Source organism: Crocodylus porosus, unplaced genomic scaffold (genome assembly GCF_001723895.1).
Source record: "Crocodylus porosus isolate Cpor-Errol unplaced genomic scaffold, CroPor_comp1, whole genome shotgun sequence".
Lineage (NCBI taxonomy): Eukaryota > Metazoa > Chordata > Crocodylia > Crocodylidae > Crocodylus > Crocodylus porosus.
In genome coordinates, this window is record NW_017728909.1 from 67983055 (window position 1) to 68005601 (window position 22547).

The window sequence follows — 22547 nt, forward strand, 5'->3', positions numbered from 1 at the left end:
AGTTGAAAAAAAAAAAAAAAAAAAGAAGAATAGTTCTGATGTTTGTGATGAATAGAAAAAAAAAAACACACACAACACACCACAGTTCTGATGTTGTAGCAACTGGCCAGAGTTATCAGACGCATTGGGCAATAACTTTGGGGCTGGTTTCCCTTTTTCATTCCACCATTAAAAAGTCGCCTGAATGTGAAACCAGAATACACTTTAAGATGTGATTAACTAGAGTTAAGACACAATTAACTAATGTCTGCCACAGGTCCAACCTTTTCTTCCAGGACCACACAAAATCCTTGCCTGGTGTCAAGGCTCTGGCCACTGCAATAAAGCCACCAAAAAGCTTTTAAGAAGTGTTATGCACATCTTTGGTCCTCTTTCCTTTTCTCAAAATGAGGAATTTGGGCAAGATATTCTTGGGTGATGGAAACATTTGAGGAGCAAATACAGAAGCTAACTCTCACGTTGGAGGTCAGATCTCCACCCACTAGAGGAGTCCAGTAGGCTCATTTCTGAACCACTTCCTATTTTAAAGGGTTTGTTTCCATCAAGCAGCTATGTTGACAAGCACTGTTTCCTGTTATTTGAAAAGTTAAGAGTTTGTTTTTAGATTCTATAAACTGACCAAGTCATACCACCATCAAAAAGACAACATGCTGTGAACACCAAAACAGGAATGAGACAGATCCCATGAACATCAAGTTAACAAAATCATAGCCTTCCTCATTCCATAAAGGAAATACTACCTACCCACCACACAAAGAAGGAACCAAGTCTCTTTAACTGTGCAGCTATGAATTCCAGAACATGGGGGATGACATGCTCTCTATAGGCAAATGCAATACTACCTCAAGTCAAAGGAGTAGCAACCGATTCAGCAAAAGTGGGTTGCTGGAGTTACTCAAAACATAGACAGCCCCCCACCCCCAAAAGTTGACTGGAAATCAAATGCACTGATAGTAAACTGGGCGAGGGAGGTTGCAGAAAATTACTACCAATGTCATCAAGCAGGAATTCAAGGAGATACCCATGTTTTTAAAATTGAGCATGCAAACAGTAACAAGTGAGATGCTTTCATCAAGATTACTCATAGCCCTGCCTGCCTTGAACCTCTGCATCCACCCAAAATGTAGGAAAACAAGATGGATACTCTATTCCTCCCCCAAAACAATTAAACCTCAATAGTAAGTGGAAAAAAAAAATTTAAAAAAAGATTAAGGAAAAAGGAAGAGGGACAAGCTGGTCAAGCATCGGCAATATTATCTAAAGGAATCCAGTTGAAGGAAGAAACTGCTTATTTTTGTCTAAGAGTTTGTATATTCTACATATAGAAACTCACTACCACTGAGAGGGGAGGGGAGGGGAGGGAGACCAATCAGATAAATCAAATCAGTCTCAAGTCACCCACCCAAGATGCCTTTAAAAAAGTTACAGCATTAAAGCATCTTAACAGTTGTCACATTCACCCTTCCACTATGGGACAATGCAAGTCAATATGCCCAGGGAGCTCCTAATTGGCTATGGACTGCAACTGAAACATACTCCATGGGCAGTTCAAGTTGAAGTTATGGTCCCAGGGAAAAAAGTAAATGGGGGGGGGGGGGGACAAAAAGCCATAAAAGAACAAAGATACCCACACACTCTAGGGAACACTCAGAATAGCCTCAAAACGAATCTAGCCCCTACCTAAAGCATACCTAGCCCATACAAAAAAAGGTGCTTTACCCTTCGATTAAAAAAAAGGAAAAAAAATGCACACTTACACCTCATTAAACAAACTACACTGCATTTTACCACACTTAAAATCCAGCCAATTTAGATTTAGATGACATTAGAACTTATTTTTACAATTTAATGTGTATTTTATGCAAAATGTCCTCCTTAACAGAGGAGTCTGGAATCAGTAGCCATTGAATTCACTAGTTTCATATTCTGAAGAAGTTATCCCAACTCTAATTCTATAGACATATGAGCAGATGTGACCCTTCCCTGCTTTTCATGTAGAATACTGCTATGCTCTAGTTGGTGTGTTAAATCATCCAGTTACCAATTATCTGGAATAAGAGGGTCATACAAGACTGGAAAGGTCTTAAAAATCATGAAGTCAAGCTTCTCATTCTGACAGTCAACCTTGATTTACAACATTAAAAAGGTGTTCATTCTGCCAGTTCTGTGGGGAAGTATCCATTATTATTGCCTCTCAGCAACAGCAGAGCAGAAGGACACTTAGACAAGCTTGCCAAGTCTGATTAAATGAATAACTTCAGCTTAATCAGTAGGATTGAGTTAGAGACTGCAGCAGACAGATGAACATTTAGAGCATCTCAACTAGGGACAGACCTTACACAAACCAGTTTAAGTGATCAGAAACTGGGTTTAAGCCTGTAACACAAGCCAGTTTGAAAATGGCTGAAGCCAGTTTGAGATAAACCAGGTTGACTGTATTATCAGACTCGGCTAATTTGGGTCAAACCAGTTTGTGCAATGTCTGTCCCCAGACCCCTTCCTGGTTTAAGATAAACCAGAATCCCAACATCCCAGATGCTTTGCAGCCTTGGGCAGAACTCTGCCCTAGCCCAGGAAGGCTGGCCCCGGCCCTCTGCTCCCTGGCTGGAGCTCTGGCAGAAGCTGTAGGTTCAGTAGCATCTGCCTGGCTTCTTGCTCACCCCCTCCCCACCCCTCACCACTACCCTCTGCCTTACAGAGGCCCCTCAGCATTAGCTAGCATACCACATGCTGGCTATGGTCTGTGCTGTGGGAAACAGGACAAAGCAGGCAGGATGTCAGCTTAAGGCTTTTTGGAGCTAATCAACAGGTAGCTGGTAATGTCCCTTGATTCCTCCCTTGGAAAAAAGTTGCTTAAACAGCTTGAACTATGGAGAGAAGCTTTTGCTTTGTTTGATGGGCTGATAAATGCTAACAACTCCCTCTGTAATTATGTGCTCCATTATCAACTGGGGGGCACCACCTCCCCAAATCAGACATCCCGACAGGGCCTAACCCCCCCCCCCCCCCCTCCAGCTCAGCCCTATAGAAGGAAAGGAAAGGCAAGGCTGCTCTAGCCCTCACCCCCCCTTCCAGGCTTCTAAATCTGAGCCACTGCAGGATTGTGCCTGCATTCTCTCAGTCCAGAGGGAATGTCTTTGTGGTTACAAACTAGTTCAGCCTAGCCAGGTTAAGCTAACTCGCAAAGGTTGAATCAACCCAGGCTCAGGCTTCTTGAATACCCGTCCCTAGCCCTGGAGAATGTGTTCATACCTACTTTAAAAAGGAGGAGAGACCCACAAGGCAGAAGCAGCTTTAGCAATGGGACTAGTGGTGAATACTGGGCAAGATGTCCAGTCCTACCTTTCTTGCACATCGCCTCCTAAAAAAAGATGCAAGGATCACGATAGCAAGTCCTCTGAATTTAAGACAATTCTCTTCACCAGAGTGATTTCTTCCCATGGAGAAACCGCCCTTATAGTAAAATGTTGTTTCACCCTTTATTTTTTAGCTATATTTTAAGATTATCTTAAAAGTCATTGTGGAATGGAGAGCTTTTCTGCTCCTTTATAACCACTGGATTAATCTGAACTTATTCATGGATTGGCAATTACATGTTGCTTTTCTTTGTTTACTTCTTGCTCCTTCCAAGACTTTCAGCCACAAGTAGAAAGATGAGCCAAATTGAGGCACTATTAGGTCATGTTAGCCTCAGAAGCAGAAATGGCTTCCTGCAGGCTTGAGTCAAGCATTACTCCCTTCCCCACCTCCTCTGCACCATCATTTTGTTGGTTTGCAGCCCTTCTGAGGAGATATTTGGAGGGACAGGTCTCTACAGTTCTCCTTTATTTGTCCCTCACTTAAACAATAAAGTAGTGACTCAAGTATCAGTCATTTATGGCTTAAAACAGCCCCACAAAAGACAAACTGCCATTTACCAAGTTAGACTAGAGGTCTATCTGGCCTGGACCTGAGCAGCTGTAGGGCTCTCTTCCTTTCCTTATTCTGTGCACATCTTGATAGTTTTACTGGGTTACATCTAATGGCTTAGACACCTCTAGACAGTAGTGAGAAATGGCCAGAGTTCTCTGCTCCATGCTCCTGTGACATCCTAATCATTTAAACTACTGTCTACAGAGAGATTTCTTCAGGGTTTAGTGTTTCCCTTTGAGGAGGAATTGAGTCCACTCTCTGTTCAACTCCTTTCACAATTTTTTTTTTGGGGGGGGGGGGGGCAAACAAATGACAAAACAAGGTTTGTTAGTTATGTACTCAGTGGCCTCCTAGCTACTGGAGGGGGCTTGTAGTTCCTAGTGGGCCTAAAAAACTTGGTCATAGCAGAAAGAGAACGCCAAGGCAAGGTACAAGGACAGGTCCCAAATTTTTCCCATCATCTTGCTCATCTCCCAGTGCAGCCAGCAGCACTCAGGTGTTTAGGAAGTTCCAATTCAGAGACTGCACCCCTATTTACTGGGGGGGGGCGGAAAAAACCAAACACTTTCCTCCACACACTTATCCAATCATTTGGACTGGCTTCAGTTACCAGCCTTCAGTCAATGGCTGGTTTGCAAATTGTTTTAAAACTAAACTTCTATCTAAACTGTCTTTATTATTTCCCCAAAATTCTACAACTCTAGGATACAAATCCCTATTTATTTTAATAAACCTACCATACCCCACAACCTGTATGCTAATGAGTCCTAAACTATTATACTGTCCTCAGAAGTAGGGACCTACCAAGTTTCTGATTTGAAGAAACCACAAATTTGGTAGGTCCCCCATAGAAGAGTCCAGTGCATAGGAAAACGGCTAATCAGAAGCAGGGTGGGGGAGGGCAGCATATTCCACCATAAAAAAGGGAAAAAAAGTGGCAACTGGTACTGCATCAGGATCATATAATCTGGTGGCAGCCACTGTGAATTAGATAGGTCCCCACCTCTTAAGGAACCCCTTCCCTTCACGCTTATCATTAAAATCGTCTCTTTGTACTTTTAATTCTTCTAGATCTTTTCCGGAGATTGCAGGGGAGGAAGAAAAGAAACCTAAATACTGTGTGCAGTTCTGGTATCTCAGCGTGAGACCAATGCCTCCAAGATCAGAAAGTTAAATCTTCACTAAAATCTGATCAATCATTAAAAAATAAACCCACCCACAAACTGCTAATTTTATTTATTGAACAAAACATGGATTTTCAACCAGTGATCAGTACCAAGCTCCATCTGAAGCAATTAAATTCAGCTGGCCAAAGGAAGTACATGTACCTTTCACGCTCTGATCTGCATACTTATTATAGTGGTTAAAGTAGAACAAGTATTTAGAAAAGTAAAGTAATCAGGAATACAGAATTTAGGCAGCATCTCATGACCAAGTTTAATGGTCCCTTCATTCTCAGTTCTAGTCCTTAAAAGACATTAGCACTCAAAGGATAATGTGGATACTGCACAAACATTTTGCCTGCACCTAGAGCTCTTATGCCATCCCTTCATCAAAAAAGCATATTGTATCTAACAAATTTAATTTGTCAGCATAATCTACACCCATCCAAACTTCATCCATTATAGATAACCTGAAGGAGTTACCAGATACTGAAGGTCTTCCACCAAGAAAGCCACTATTCTTGTTTCAGCATCACCTTCCAAGTGTCAGTTTGCAAGTGAGCTTCTTATGAATGTACGATTTTAAAACCTTCTGGAAGTTAAATGCAGCTGCAGTCAGAGAGCACCTTCAAAAAACTCAGACTGATGTTGAATGTGCACTGTTACTGCCTTGGCAAATGCAGCTAAGTTTAGAACGAATTCAGGCAAGAATCACCCTGGCCTTCTTACCTCCCCTCAAAGCCAAGTGGCAATTCTGAGCATCTTGCCCCACCCTCCGCCTTGGGGGGGGGGCGTGGAGGGGATAGATAGAGATAGAGTAACATGGAAAACAGTTCAAAACAACTCTAGTGGCCCATTCAAATGATGTCGTCACTTTCTTGTGATCCTATAAAAAGCTCTGACCAAGGAAGGAGGACTGGAAGGGACCTCAGAAGGTCCTCTAGTACAGCCCCACTGCTCAAGGCAGGATCAACCCCACCATGTGTTGGGGTAACTGGAATCTCCATCCTTGGAAGCTTTCAGGAGTCATTTTTTCTACATGCTATATTCCAATGCTCAACTACTAAAAGATCATTTTTAAAACCTCCAACTTAAAAAAAAAAAAAAAAAATCCACTGCTGCAGTCTAAACCCATTGCTACTACTCATGTGCCTTACAGCCAGATAAAAGCCCGTCTTCATCTTCTTTGTAAAATCACCATTCAGATATTTGAAAACTGGTATCAAATCCCTCCCACCCCCCAGCTTTTCTTCTCCAGACTAAAATAAAACTCTAGTTCTTTCAGCTTTTCTTCATAAGCCTTGCCTCCCATGCCCCTAAACACCGTTACTGTGTTGGACTGACTGGAAAGAGTCTACATCCTTCTATATGTGCAGCACCCAGAACTAGATCATTTTTCCAGTTCTCGTGTCTGAAAGAACGGGGGGGGGGGGGAGTAGTTTTCTGACTCCAGTAGACACAGTGGAAATTAAGTAGTCACCATGCAAAATAAAAGTCTGATGACTGAATTTACTCTGGTGCTCAATACTAGGTTCCAAGATAATACAATATAATCTAATCCTTCACACCACAGTAGTCAAGGCTGACAAGGTGTCTTGTCTTTGCAAACAAGTTTTTAAAACTTCTTTGCAAAGGTGGAAACAGGGGTGAGCAATATACAGGAATTTGTCACCTGCTTAGAGACCCCTGTTAAAAGAAATAAGGATTTTTTTTTAAAAAGCCCCCAACATGTACATGTGTACACACACACTATTCTTAGTAGTACTTTAAGAACTTGTTTTTTCTCCCAGGTTTTCAAGAGCCAAGTATTAAAAAACAACACTGAAAAAAAAAAACACTACACAACTTGTTGTTTTTTTTTTAATATTAAGTAGTCAATATCAAAATGTAATCCACCCCAGGTAGAGCCACTGACTGAACTCTTCCCATTTGTCATGCCAAATATCATTGTATAACTTCCAAACATGCTGTTAGTAGTCAAGGGTAGAAAGGGGATTATTGAAATAAAAAGGGATGCCCGTTATATAGGAATAGAATAAAAGGGAACAGACTGGTTTATTATTAAACCAGTGAAGTGTGGTTTGATACAGCACTACCTCAGTAAGTCAAGTTTTTACCATGACTGGCTGTTGTATTCGCTGAAACTTTAGACCCAAAATGGTTGCTGTTGCAAGAGCAAGCATTATTAGAATAGCAGCATTAGGATAGGCACAGGAGACCTAACTTCTTGAGTGACCCTACACAGTTTTAGATGTTGCTTTGGGTTCCTCAGGCTAGAGACAGATATTACACATAAACTAGTTTAAGTAATCAGAAACTGGCTTAAACCTGTAACAGAATAGACATTTAGTACACATAAGCCAGTCTGAAAATGGCTGAAACCAAACTTGAGATAAAACCTGGTTGAATGCAACAGACTCAACTAAATTGGGTCAAACCAGTTTGTGCAGTGTCTGCCCCAGGCCCCTTGCTGATTTAAGTTAAGCCCAAGTCCCCCCAGCATTCATAGGTCTTGCAGCCATGGGCAAGGCTCTCTGCTCCAGAGAGTTGGGTTGGCCCCTCCCCTCTGCTCCCTGGCTGGAGTTCCAGATATGGCAAGCACAGCAGCATCTACCTACCTTTTTTGGTTTTTGTTTTCTGTTTTCTGTGCACGCCCCCCCCAAAAAAACCACACACACCACTCCCTGCTCAAACAAATTCCCCACTCCCTTTTCCCACAGCATGGACCATAGCTAGTATGTGGTATTCTAGTTAAATCCTGAGAGGTATCTGTTTAACGCAGACAGGACAGTGCCCACTTAAGGCTTTTTGGACCTAGTCAACAGCTCAGCTGTTAATGTCCCTCCATTCTTCCCCCACCCAAGGAAGGAAAAGAGTTGTTTAAGAAGATCTTGTACTAATGAGAGGCTTTTGTTTTCTTAAATGGAGCTGATAAAAACCATGTTATCAACTCCCTGCTGGGCTGGTCAGGAACATAGGGGAAGACTACCCCCACCCCCCCCAGTCACAGCTTCTTGCCAGGGCCTGACCCTTCAATACTGTTGAAGGGAAGGGAGGGCTGCTGTAGTGTCCCCTACCAGGCTTCAAGCCTGAGCCACTGTAGACATATGCTTATATTCCTTCAGTCCAGAGGGGATGTCTGTACAGTTACAAACTGGTTCACCCTAGCCAGATTAGCCTGCCTTGCAAAGGTTTCTGAATGTCTGTCCCTAGCCCCAGTGACCAGATCAGATGTTTCATATATCAGAGCCCTACAAAATATAGGGCCACCCTCTAAAATAAAAAAGTGGGACAGGAAAGTAGTACTGAACCTCAAAGCATTCTTTGAAAAAGCAGTGATAGTCATTGCTTTAACTGCATGTTTAGCACAGATGCCTCAGTGCAATATACAGAATGCACATTAAGAGTATAGTTGAAGTCAAACACTCAAGACAAGCTGGAAGTCACCAAGTCTAAACGTATTGCCACTTTAATTCTGCTCTTAAGTACAAAAACCAAATCAGGCGAAGCCAAAAATCAGAATTCACCCCTCCAGAAAAATTACCCCGCTCAGACAGATGTTCTCACCTACACCATGCAGACAAGATGGTCCAACTCCTCTTAAACCTCGTAACAAAAGCAACCGCACAGCTCCTAGGTAATCTGTTACAGCATGCTGCCAAAGATTCTTTCCAACTTCTAAATCCTCTTCTTTTGAGGTAAGGCTAAAAATCACTTCTTATCCTGTTCCCTACTCGCGCAGAAGAAAGGGTGGTTCAGATACAGAATTGATAATCCTCATTTAGAAGACTCAAATCCCCCATTCAGTAGCCTCCTCTCTAGAAGAACTAACTGAAGTTCAGAGAGAACAATGCTATGTCTTCTAGACCTTTACTTTTTGTTGCTCTCTACCAAACCATTCCACATCTGCCTTACTATATAGTTTTAAAATCAGAACGGTAAGTTCTTTGCTTACTTATGAGAATGCCATGGGTTAAAAAACACCCTCAAAAGCTTCTCTTTATTGAGGTATCACACTCAAAGCCCATCATCTGGATACTGAAGGAAGTCAAGGAAGTACTTAACAGCAAGTCCTTTTGCCACTCCAGACACCTTAGACTCTAGGTGCTTAGAAACAGGTTATCATCTTGATAATATGGTCCTAGTATCCATCTACATATTGGTCTTAGCCCAACTAGTCTGTAATTCTACAGATCCTCCCTTCCCCAAGAGGCACACTATATTTTTTCCCCTTTTCTAAGGAGGTGAGGTTCTAGCTGACTTCTAGTAGTACAGATAATAGCCAGGGACTCTTACTTCAGCAAACTCCAAGAACATTCTAGGATCAAGTCTTCTCCAGCACTGCCCATCTGAAGTTTAACCTGTTCTTTTCTATTCTAAATTGATAGTCATCTTCCCTATCCTTACCATTAGTCAGTTAAAGAAAGAAAAAAGTTTGGTTTCCACAGGAAAAAGTATAAATATTTCATCCAATGCCCACTACCCAATTTCCTTCTTTTGGAAAGAGGAATCTTTCCCCACCCTTTTTTCTGTGAAATCTAGGATGCTTTGCCATTTTTTTATTTCCCCAACAGACGTGCAATTGTCCCTACATGCTTGAACTAATCTTTTGCAAGACAGCCAAGGTTGCACTTTGATAGGTTCCTTTAAGTTCCAAGGAACATCAGAGCTCTTTGTTTAGCAAAGCTGGTCTCTGGCCACACTTCCCACCATTCTTTTGTATGGAGGAACCATGATCTTGAGCCCTTAACATAGTCAGCCTACAGCCAATTCTCCCCATACTTCTCCACACTCCCTTGACTTGCATCCCATAGACTCCTGGCCTATCCCGAGTCAGTTCAGATTCTTAGCTAGTTCTTCCCTATTAATAAGTAGGAAATGAAGAAAAGCTTTCACCCAGTTGGTTTCTCTATTACCCATGCTAAATGTCCATTCTAAAACAAGAAGAGTGAAAACATTTGCTGGACTGCCTATACATTGTTGTTTCCACCTTAGCAGGATGTCCTAATATCCCTTCCCTCCCCACCCCAAGGCTCTAGACCCTTTAATTCACAACCCTCAAGTTGAAGAGGGCCTTGTCCACCATCTCCTCTTAGTGTGGGAACTTTAGATGCCCACTGTGACATCCCTTGTTGTCCATACCCCTTTATCTCAACCCACAGATGGTAGGAGGTAACCCATGTACTATAGAAAGGAGTAGAGAATGAAGATATTATTCTTTATTAAAGAGGCAACACTGCCTCCTTTTACCCTACCAGCCTGTTCCCTGAACAGGATGCATCCACCCATGACAAATGCCAAGTCACACGAATTATAAATTTGGAGAACTAGAACTGGATGTAGTAGTAGGATCTGATATGTACGTCAACAAGTAGGAGAGTCGAGTCAAAACTGGCTGAGCAATACTTTGTGGAGATACCACTGCACCTACAGAAGCAATGCTCTTACTTTTAGTGACAGTTTCTCAAAGCAAAATAATGAGAAACAATTCAAGTTCTTTATCTTCCACCCCTTTTCCATTCAGAGAAAGGATGGAGGTGAATGATCTAGTTCACTAGGCAAAACAACTTGTATTCATCATGTAGACTCCATCACCATGTCACACAAAGAAAACTAGTTCTTTGTAATAAGTGGGGAAATAACATGCAACAAAGGATTTCAGGCTCTCAGTTTCTGTACAGTGCTTTGAAAAGCATAAATGAATTTATTATAACCTCAGAACTATTGTGTTGTGAAAAGCACCTATTAAGAAGTTCTTAATGCTATTTTAAGCTGTTTCATATTAAAGTGAGTTGATTAGTCATTGGCTATTTTCATTCTAAAAAAAGTTAGGAATTTTACAGCCAAAATGTTGCTTATTAGATCACACTACAAACCAAGATCATCTTACAGATTTAAAAAAAACCTGTTTGGAGATCCATTTGTTTCTATACATCTAAATGACATGTATTGTGTCACTAGTTTAACAATTATGCCAACATCTAGTATTGCATGTATGCTCCTCATGAGGCACAAGTAAACAGACATGTTCAGTATCTTACCCTCACTGCCATTTATTCCAAGAAAGGAGAAGTTCTGTTTCCTCCTCAGCACAAACCACATTTCTAATCAACTTCAGAGGAATTTAAGCAATTCATTAACAAATTTCACAAGCACACCTTTAAAATGCTTTTTCCTACTCAAGTGGGCCAAAAAAAAAAAAAAAAAACACCAAACAAAAATAGCACCACACTGAAGTGTTTCCTGGACTGCAGTTATATGGAAGCCCATTTGCAAGTCTCACTTCAAGTAGTTCTGCTCAAACTGCCTTATAAACAATAATATTGTTGCAATTTTAAAAAGCAGCATTGAGGGAACACCTACATCAACCAATGTGTTTTACATTTTGCTTGAAAAACAGTAGTGAATGTTGCTTCCAGACCAACTGCTCAGTGGCAAGCCAAAATGCCAAGAGAACCTCTCACACAAGACCTCTATTCCTGGAGTTAGAGACTCCATTCTAACCCTCCTCTCCCCTCCTACAATAGGAGCCTACTACTTGAGATCATAGAAATTGCATCTTACCAATTTTGTCACATTCCCACAAAAGCAGTGTGCGCGGAAGTATCAACTAAACAAAAAGGAAGCATGATAGTTTAAAAAGGGAAAAAAAGGACTGCTTATTAAGTGGAATGGAAACATCCAAGAATAATGCATTATTGCCTGTTAGGTGTGTTTTCTGCTTCCTGCACTTTGTACTACTGCAACAAGTTGCTTCCTTTTTTAAAAAAAAAAAGGAAAAAAAAAAGCAAAGCTAGGCAAGCATGGAAGGGATTTTGGGAATAGACTACCTTAGTGCAACTTTAGTAATGACCATTATAAAAGCCATGTATTGTATAAAATATATACCTAAATACACTTTACCTTGAGACAAAAATTAAAGCATTAAAAAGGTTACATAGCATAAAATCCAAGACAAAAAAAACCCACAACACCCAAGACCTACACAAGTTGGGGGAAGAGAACCCAGATCAACCTTCAGATTCCAAGCTACAATTTTTTTTCCCCCCTCCCTTGGTTTAGAAAAAACACACACACACCCCCCTCAGAAAATGCATTATTTATGCAAGTGGATGAAAAACATTGGTGGCAAATATTAGTATAGATCTTAATGCTAATATTCAAAGCTAAAAAGGAACTTGAAATCTACATCTACCCTTTCAAGTAAAAGTGTGGATGCAGCACAAGGTCAGTTCACAAGCAATCATTTTTGGCTCCTTCTCCTTGAGTACCACAACTTTCTCTGGCAATTACAGTCATGCCCTATTGATTTTGCTTAACATACAGCAATTGAACTTGCTTTCTGCTCTCTAAAATTTGCCTTTATGATAGATAGAATGATTTATAAAAGCCTTCCCCATTGTGTTAAATACAGCAACAACTTAAAATGAATGTGGAGGGCAAGATACTCACTTAAATCTGAGCTCAGTATTAAAAAGGCATCAAGTCAATTAGTGATTGATAGAATATTTTTATTTTTCTAAACATGGCTAGATTCTTCTTATGTTCCTCCTCCCCCCCACTCCCTCCCCAAACCAGAAGCCAGGGCCATAGGCCAAATAGAGAAAAGAAAGCTGTAGGTGGAGATGAAGCCACATACATATACCACCCCCCTGGAAGTCATTTCCTCACAGTACTTCCATGGGAGACATTAAGCTAGCACAAGTAGATAGACTAATTCTGAACAGATACTTCCAAAGCTACAAGTCACAGCTACAGGTAGGCATGAGGATCCTGGGGCTTTAAGCCAAGTCCTGTAACTGAAGGAAGCACACCAAGAATGAATAGACTGAGACTGCCGGAGTGCAATAGTTCTTCCTTCCCCTCTCCCCCCACATACCACTTACACAGGAAAGACTGAAGCAGGAAGACTGAGAAAAACAAGTACAGTAAAAATACATCTTGCTACAAAATGCACCTATACAAATAGGACAAAACACAAACCAAAGGAAGCCCAACTTACAGGAGTAGCAGCAGGGAAAGTACCAAATCAAGTAAGAAGGCTGATGTATTTTTGGCACAAGAGATCTTCCAGTTGCAAGCTGTTCCAAAATAAAAAGGAGTTTACTGTCCAAAGCTACTGAGATTCTCCTACTAATTACAGGCCATTCTTGCCTGATGTAATGAAAAGCATGCCAGAGGGGGAAAAGAAAAAAAAAGGCGGCCAAGGCCCAAAGCCATGCTGGCTTCTAGAGAGACTTAGACCAGTAAAACTGCTTAGCTGTGGTCTACTAATCTGATAAAGAACCAGAAGGAAGGAGTCCTCTTTTAGAAGAGATGCACAAAATGTTTAGCAAAAGTAAAAATCACAGATTGGCTACAGGCATTGTAGCTTCTTTCAGTCTATTCAGAAAAACCATCTTAGAAATAGGATTGTATTTGTTTATACAAACATCAAGGAAAGCCAAACCATTTAAGTCTATGTTTCTTATCTTGAGATGTGCAGTGTAAGATAGTCAACTCTGAGCCTACACAAGCCTAACCCAGCTACAGGCAAGTACAGTTCAATACAACAAAACTTCCAGTAAGGTAGAAAAAGAGAATGTTGTTCCCTCTCCCACCACAGAAAATCTTCCATAAGACACTTCTGATAAGACTGTCAGAAGATTTGGAATAGAGGATATAATGTATTGATACAAACATACATGTTCAGTTACATGCTAGTATTGCTGGCTTTTGTTTTCTTAAAAAGCAAAATAGACACATCACCTACCTTCAATTTTGGATCCGTAGTGGTACGTTCCACTACAGAAGTGCGGCAAGGAAAATACAAGTGAGCCTAATCCCAGCATAAACGAAGAAAAGGCAAGCCATCTCGGTTTGTGCCCTCTTTCGCCGAAGAAAGATACAAATAGTGACAGTACACAAAATGCGATGTCATAACTTGAAGAGATTAATCCAGTGAGGGAACTGTTCAGTTCATAACGTTTTTCAATAGTAGAGATGCTAACGTTTACCAGGCCATTTACCACAATACCTGGAAAAGGAGAAAGAAAGATGGTTATGACAAGACAAAATGAAGAAAAAAAAAATTACCCTATCCCTACCTGCCTTATATTGTTCTAGTAGCTCTTACATGAATATTACAAGATAGCATTTAAAGATGTGTAAGATTACATCTAGCCACGTCAAAAAGTCTGAGAGAAGCTCACCATAAGCCAGCAACCCACAAATGCTATTCCACAAAACACCCCAAAAGGGTGTTTGCTGCTACGCTGCAAAGTCTTTATATAGCTCATTAAATTACAAGCATTGCTGACAAGCCTTAAGTTAGACCACACTAGTATGTATGCACTCTATTCCATTTCAAGCTGCTGAATTTTTTTTTTTTTTTTCCAGCTTTCAATAGTCTATGCTCCAGTAAAAAAGTTGAGAGTTCCTTCCTTCCCACACAAGAATTTCAAATCCTGTAGCTACTGCCTCCCTGCCCAATCCCCCCTGCCAATACTCACACAGACCGGAATCTCTCCCCTGCTCTACAACACGTCCTCCTAACACATCCCCTCCCTTAAAAACCCACGAACTCCTCCTACTCCCTGTCCAATTATAAAAGAACTTTATTCTGATATAGCCAAGAGAAGATAATAGGCTATAGGAACCACTGGTTTGATTCATTATGGCACTTGTATTGCTCCTTGCCAAGAATCTAGCAATGGCTTTGTAGGGGCTCCACTAGGCACCATGGAAGTTCTAAAAACATGTCCATAGCCTCTCTCAGAGCATAAAAAAAAAAGCTGAAGTGATTTCAGACCATGGACATATGGTAAATATGGATACCACAAGTCCTACTAGAAAAAAAAAATTCAAGCATCTCAAATGCTGCTAAAAATCAAGAACTTAAGTTTTTCTCCTTAAAGAGAAGTGACTATTAAGAGAACCAGTCACCTGGAATAAGCAAACAAGTCTTTTTTCTACTACTCGCTGTTTTAAAATGCTATATGCATGCCAGACATTACCAATGCCTCAAACTACTCACATGAAGTAGGTGAGCTACTCAGCAGCTTAAAGCTGCCAAGCCAAAAAAATTACTGAATCATTAAACTTTATTCTAAACTGGTCTGGTCAGTTTTGGTTTCCTCTTGATCAATTCATATTGGAGGGTCACATTATGAGATTGCAATCCAATTGAATTAGTGGTAATAGTTAGACAGCAAACAACTTCAAGGAAAACCTCTTTCTGAAATTTTAGGGACACCATATTATGAAAAAAATAAATCACTTTAGGAAGGGAGGAAAACTAGAAGATCTCAATAGCAGGTTGCAACTCAGAGCATTGAGAAAGAAAAAACAGTACCAGCAAACATTAACAAAAGAAAGTGTTTCAACTACCTGCATATTAGGCATGGCCTGAAGACTACTACACATGGCTACACTAGGTATTAAGTCAAAATATTAGGATGTTATCCATCAGCAAATCTTTTACTTTCTTTACTAAAGCTATTACTAGTTTAATGGTTAGCTTTCCTGCAGCTAACCATTAAGCCACTCATTTATTTTTTTTTTTTTTTAAAAGCAGTTAAGATTCTAGGGTGTTTAATAGAAGCAACTAGTCACAGCTTTGATTGCAGACATTGTGCCCAAGCATAATTTAAAACAATTTGGACACATAACATTCTTCAGATTTACATGCTGTTCTTCCCAACCTTCTTAGAAAACTTTATTGTTAAAAAAAAAAAAAAAAAAAAAAACACACACAACTGAAATATATACATTTAATGGAAAAGCACACCGTAAACAATATACCCCTTAGCTTTGCTTGCTAAATGTTTGCTCAAGTACCTGAACCCCCTCCAGATGGGCAGAATATACTTAGAGTAAGGTTGTGGACAGTGATTTAAGTCTACCTTACTCTACTAATCTTATTGCTGGCATCAGCACAAAGAATTAAGATCCACCTACACAAGCAAAGCCCAGATTCTCAGAGGAGGGGACACAATTTGGAAACAGGGGTGAAGACAGTTTATCATCATTCCCTCTTGCAGCTGTATACTGTAGGATCTGCACTCACTGTAGTTTGACTTGGACATGTATTCTGGATTTGCTAATGCACAAATGCATACATGCAGCAGTGACTCAGACTTCAACTTTAGTCACCTAAGCACATGCTGCCTTACAAGTTCAGAGTGATATATTCCAGAAATGTGGGAATACCAACACCTTAAGAGGCCAGAAAAGGCAAAGCTAAATGAAAGCAGGCAGTTTTCTAGCCAGCTCTATGAGACATACAGAAAGTTATTAACCACTAATAATGGTAGTTATTGTCAGGAATGACTACTACACTGCAAAGTCTTTATATAGCTCATAAAGTTATTGCTGACAAGCCTTAAGTTAGACCACACTAGTATGTATGCACACTACTCCATTTCAAGCTGCTGAATTATTTCTCTCAGCTTTCAATAGTCTATGCTCCAGTAAAAGTTGAGAGTTCCTTCCCATGCAAGAAAAGGTGTTAGGGAACTGTTTGATGCATTATTTGGAGGCTCAATAAAAGACAATACTATGCTGGATAATACTGGTGATACTTTACCACTCTGGGAACTGGCATCAGCAGAGAACATTTCACCTTCTCAGATACTGGCTTCTGAACAGCAGGTAGACTTGTAGCTACATTAGAAGTGATTTTGCACCATATCACTATGTGAACAATGGAATTTCAGTTGTTTGGACTACTGCAACTCTGCATCTACAATTTTCCAAACAATTGTGGGAAGTTTGTTTTAGATCTAAAGAGTGTCGGGATATGCAAGAGCTACAATATTCTTTTAAAGTGTGACCTACTGTCTTATGGAAGGGCAGTGGGGGACAATTTATAAACCTGGATAATCAAGTCTAAGCCACTTTGATATCAAATTAGGCTTCGTATCCCTCCCTAACCCAGGAGATGGATTAACTATACAATATGCATTTGTTTAAAGACACTTTCTATTGCATCACCAGTGTATAAACTTACTTTGAATTAAGCGCTAGATGCACATCTCATTGAGAGTCTATATGTGCATATGCAGTGCTTTTCCTGACAACCACTATTCATTCATTTAAAATATTATTGAAAGTTAATATTTCCCTATTACACATGGTCAACTGATGCATCATCACTATTTAGTAACAGAGGCAATTAAAGCTAGTTAAGCAAGAGAAACTTCTCAAAAAACTCCCACTGACACTGCTATTTACAGTCTTACAGTATTGCTAGTCTCATTTACAGGGGTCCAAATCCAATACAAGGACAGACACATCCACATAATGCTTCTTTAGAGCACCTGGTTTCACAACAGAATCCAGGGTCTGGAGTAAAGATTTTAGAACAAAAGTAAAGTGTAGAATAGGTCATGCATCAAGTAGAGTCACCAAGAACTAGCCCCATCTTCCACAGTATAGGTCCCAAACCCACAGACCCCAAGCATGTGATATGCTAGCTAATGCAGAGGTGGGTAGGTGCAAGTGGCCATTCAATTTCACTGGAACAGGCACACAGAAGTGTTCACTTAGAGCTTTAGTCAAACAGCTGAACTGGTAGTGTTCCTCCATTCCTTCCTTGGAAAAAGCTGTTTAAGAGCTTGAACTAAGGAGAATCTTGTTTTGTTGATGGGCTCATAAATACTGTGTTATCAAGCTCCCTGCTCACTCCCTCACCTGTCAGGTTTGCAGACAGTATGAAGAAGCCAGGAGGGGGAGATTGAAAAGTGCTGTATCACTACACACACCTGCTTTGCCTCAGAGTGCTAGCCCAAATCTGGGGTCTGGCAACACTCACACCTTAAGCAGCAAGCAGAGAAAAGCCTGGGACTATGCAGGCAAGGTAGGGGTTTAAACCCCTCCCTAATCAAAAGTCCTGCCAGGGTCTGGCCATGCCCCCCAGCCCCCTCTGCTCAGCTCCATAGAAGGGAAAGGAACGCTGCTCTAGTGCCCACCCCCCCTCACAACCCAAGCCACTGCAGGCATATGCCTGTATTTCTTCAGTCCAGAAGGAAAGTCTCTGCAGCTGCAAACCAATTCAATCTAGGCAGGTTAGACTAACCTGCAAAGATGGAATCAATTCAACCTCATGCTTTTTGAATATCTGTCCCTAGCCTGGATGCCCAAAATAGGGTTTCATGTAGTACTTGGGAGGACTCTAGGCTCTGGATCCCAAGGATGAAAACTAGTGAGAACTTACCTCTTTTTAAAGTTCAGCTGCCAAACAAGCAATATTCCTCTTATGCATCCAAAAAGAAATGTGGGTTCTTTTGAAGGAGGAGACAGGGGTTCCAAGCCTTCCTCTACCTCAGAGCCACCCTCAAAATTCCAAAACAATGCAATAACCCCAATCTGAAGGTGGTTCTGAGGCATGGGTGCCTGTGAAGGCTGGGCTATAATACAAAGAGCAAGGCAAAAATGCATTTGATGGAGCAGGAGGGCATGGCTGTATAGCTCAGTGGCTTAGGCCCACAAGAAGGCAAGTCTTTGATGCACGGTGCGTCTGGGAACCAAATTGGTACTTCCCCCCCACCTTAATGTGAAACAGGTCATTGGATTCTAACAAGACAGAGGACCAGGGGACTTCCTCCATGCAATTTAGTAACCTTGCCCTTAAGATATAAAGTTTCTTCTATCCCAAAAGAAAAAAAAATCCTAAGCCTCAACACCATATACCCTTTCATTTCTTAGTAGCAGCAGAGCTGCAACAGAAAGCGTCTCTGCTCTCCATCTCCATAGGTCTGTAGCTAGGTGGGTAGGGCACTCTTCTAGGAGGTCAGGAATGTATGCTGGAACTCACTTCAGTCAATAGAAGAACAACATCCAGCTCCCCTGCTTCTAGTGGGGTGCTCTAATTATTCCATTAGAGAATACCGACTACCTCCATGTTTAGTAGTTGCAGTGAATGTGAAAGTTGCTACAACTATTTTCAGACCCCACGCCTATTGGGATGTAGATTGAGTACCTCTCTAACAAACACCACAACCTAGTTTCTCAGTTCCACTGGGTTCACATAGGGATTGGCTATATTTCAGCTAGAGCCAGTCCAGGCATGCTGAAATCAGGACATCAGGCAGGTACAGGCTTTCAATTCAAGGAGTGGGGTATCTAGTGAGGTTGAGCACCTGTAAGAGTAGCAAACTGCTATGCAATGGCTTTTTACTTGTATACCAAAGTCTTCTTGGAACCTGGCATAAAGTTGTTTCAACCTCACTAACCACAACATTACTGGAAAGCTATAAAATATTACAGCAACCTTATCTACATTTATAACTATAATGTGTTGTTTTTGGAAGAAAATAAGCAAGTTTCCTGTTAGTGAAAGCCTATAATAAGTCTCATTAGTGCAAGCAGCTGTTAACTTTTGTGGAGGTGTCAGCAGTAGTGCTGAGTATGCAAACATGCATGTGGATCTCAATAGTTCTGAGTTAACAGACCAAGGATGGTCTGCTACTTAACCAGAAATACAACTTGTAGGTCCAAGTCAGCACTCAGTATCTTAAGAGCCATTCATTATTTTGGGCCATAGCCCAAAAAGATACTTAATACCCAAGAACTAAACAAACATAGTGACTTGGCAACTGGCACCACAAGGAATAAGGGAAAAAAAAAAAAAAAAAAAAAAAAAAGTATAGTTTGCAGTTCAAATCAAACAAGTTTTCTAATTGGGTTTAGCCTAGATCATTAAAGTGCCAATTCCCATTTGAAAGGGCTATTCTCAATGTGTTTGGTCTATTATAAAACCTTTTGAACCTTGGTAAAGACAATAGACATTTTTTCACTTGGTACCATTTAAAGATACAAAGACATGCATAAAGTTACTCACTTAAGGCCAAGTAATAAGCACCATGAAACCAAAAATTCAAGGCACTTAACTATAAAAACCTGGATGCTACTACCATCTAAAAATAAGAATTTGTAAGCAAAGAAGTTTGCCTAGTAAAAACCAACTAAACGAAACCTACCATACCCCTTCCTTCCAGTTTCCAAATATTTGGAGCAACATGGATTTTCAAAAAGGGACCTTGATAGTAGTTTCTAAAAGTTGATAAATTAACGGCACCCTTTGCCAGAGTGCTACAACTCCTTTGACATTAGAGTCAAGCCTGGGTGCTTTAGAAAACACCCCCCTTAACTCCCCAGGCACAGTGAAAAGAAAATTTCAATGAGAGCAAGATTGCCAAGTGTCAATAGGAAGTCAACTTGCTTTCTCCCGTGTCCAGCAGAGGTTCTGTACATCAGAATAGCAGACCGTAAGTGGCAGCTTCTGCTCAAAATAGCTCACAATTTTACTACTAAAAGGACATCAGCCAAGGCTGACCTATAATCAAGAAGTTTTAAAGCATCTGCCATATCATATCCAAGTCTATACAGATTCTTATTCTTAAGAAGGCAAGCAAATCTGGGCAACATTTCTAGACTTACTCAGTAGAATTCCCCACCACCACATCCATCAAGTTCATCAGAAGATGTCAATTTCTCAAAAATAAGAGCTTTTCATGAAAATGGTTCAGGTCTCCAAAACTCACATCCAGAAGTCACATTTCTGATCAAAATCAGAAGAGAAGTCTGTCTCAGAAGAACCTACCAGCTCTGACTAAGTCTTCTACTACCCAAATGAGTGTCCTCATAACTAGTCTATTGGCTACTGTTACCACAGGGCTCTCTGCCTTTACTCCAGAAAATAAATTCAGTCTTGCCTCCATATGGAAGAATTTTCATAAATTAAATTTGCACAAAATTTTTAAAAACAGCTTCTGAAGAAACATCAGATAGGACTTTATACACACGGTTCCTTGATGGGAGTCGGGCCCACATCCACACTCAAGCTACATTACCCATGCCATCTAGAAAGTACTTGACAAACTAATTCCCACATCTCTAGGACTCCACCAAGACTACTTGTATGATGGCAAACTGAACTGCCATCTATTTGTTGCAAGCTTTTCTACATGTTATTAAAGTCATAGAGACTTAATGACGGTCATTACTATACACCAAAACTAGTGACACTCAACCAGGACGCAGCAGAGTGCCTTGAAATCCTTTCAAGGGTGCCACAGAGCACTCAGTGTCTAATGTGCAAACATGATTCACAAGGTAAACACAGAAGTTCCAAAATGGGAATCCAGTGTTAAAAAACAGTCTGACCCAAGGAGTTTTTAGCAAAAGAAAGATTGCTCTGTTATTTTTCTGTATTCAAGAGTGAGGGAGCCTTGAGCCCAACAAGGTCAAGAGCCACCTATTTTAAGAAGTCCAGAAGAAACTATTTGTTTCCGACTCAGTAAAGCCCAAGGTGTTTGTAAGATCTGCTTAAGTTACCCTGCCCGCATCAGTCCCAGTCCTCCAAAGACTTAGTTACACATACAACTTCCCAGAGTTATAGGTTGCCAGGATTAGGGTCCTCAGGGCTGATGCACAACAGCAAATTCAGCTAGAGCGTAGACTTCTTTCCAGTACTACACTAGTTAGCAACATGAGGAAAGCAAGGGTTTAAAAATCCACCTCCTGTTCACCAATACTTTTCTGGGGAGTGAAAGGCAGTGCCAGCTTGCCTTGGCACTTGCCTATTGCTTGTCATTGCTTAGCTGGAGAGATTTGGATTTTGGGTTGGGAGAGAGTTTTTTAGAGAACAGTTTTCCAACACTTCTGTTGTTTGTCATCTCAACTCAGCTGCCAAAACAAACACTCCGCTCCCAGCTCAGCGACAGCCCAAGATCCCACAGTTGGTGGAGGAAACACTAGGAGGGCACACTGACATCAAGAAAACAAGCACTGGCATCCAGAGCTAGCAACCAACCAACTCCAAGGACTCCACAGCCTCAACCAAGCAGCAGCCCATTGAGGCAGGACACCTTGTCCTCAGAAGGAGAGAGCAGAGGGTGGAAAGGCACCCCACCACCCTATACTCTCTCCTCCGAGGGAAAAGTTGCAACTTCTGCAGGCAGCCCCATAGCTGGAGGACCAGACTCCCAAGTCACCTGAATCCCCATCCACAAGTAGCAGCTGGGAAACATGGAAAGGTGCCTTCCTGCCCCTGCTCAGGGGGTCACCCAGCCCAGCCCCTGCTGCATCATCCCAGCCAGGGCTTCACCCCTAAGAGCCTCCAAGGATGGAGATACCACCACCTCACAGGCAGCCTGCTGCACTGCCTTATTTCCTCAGTTGGTCTAATAAAAAGTATCACTTCTAAACCAAGCGTTCTAGGTTTCGGGATACGTCCTCACCCAACCTCAACCTCCCCCCCTGCAAAGAGCCGGCGGCCGCTGTCGCAGAGCTGAGGCAGGGGACGAGAGGAGGGCGAGGAGAGGCCGGGGTTACCTTGGAAGATGGCCAGCAGGCTGTAGGCGGCCAGGTAGCCTTCGGCATTGTTGCAGAGCTGCAGAGCGCGGGGGGCCAAGCGGCCCCAGCCGCACGGCCCCTCCTCGTACACCTGCTGCGGCGCCGACGCGGGCGGCGGGCGCGGTGGGCCGGCGC

At 41.5% G+C, this 22547-nt stretch overlaps 1 protein-coding gene across 1 annotated transcript in view; it reads right to left on the bottom strand.

Annotated features, from left to right (window-relative positions):
- Positions 1-22547, bottom strand: part of SLCO4C1 (solute carrier organic anion transporter family member 4C1) — a 57001-nt gene that overhangs the window by 34177 nt on the left and 277 nt on the right. The window contains exons 2-3 of the mRNA XM_019531718.1: positions 22392-22541; positions 13828-14091 (exon numbers count right to left, since the gene is read on the bottom strand). Coding sequence (XP_019387263.1) covers positions 13828-14091; positions 22392-22541 — 414 coding nt within the window. The remainder of the gene's footprint in view (positions 1-13827; positions 14092-22391; positions 22542-22547) is intronic.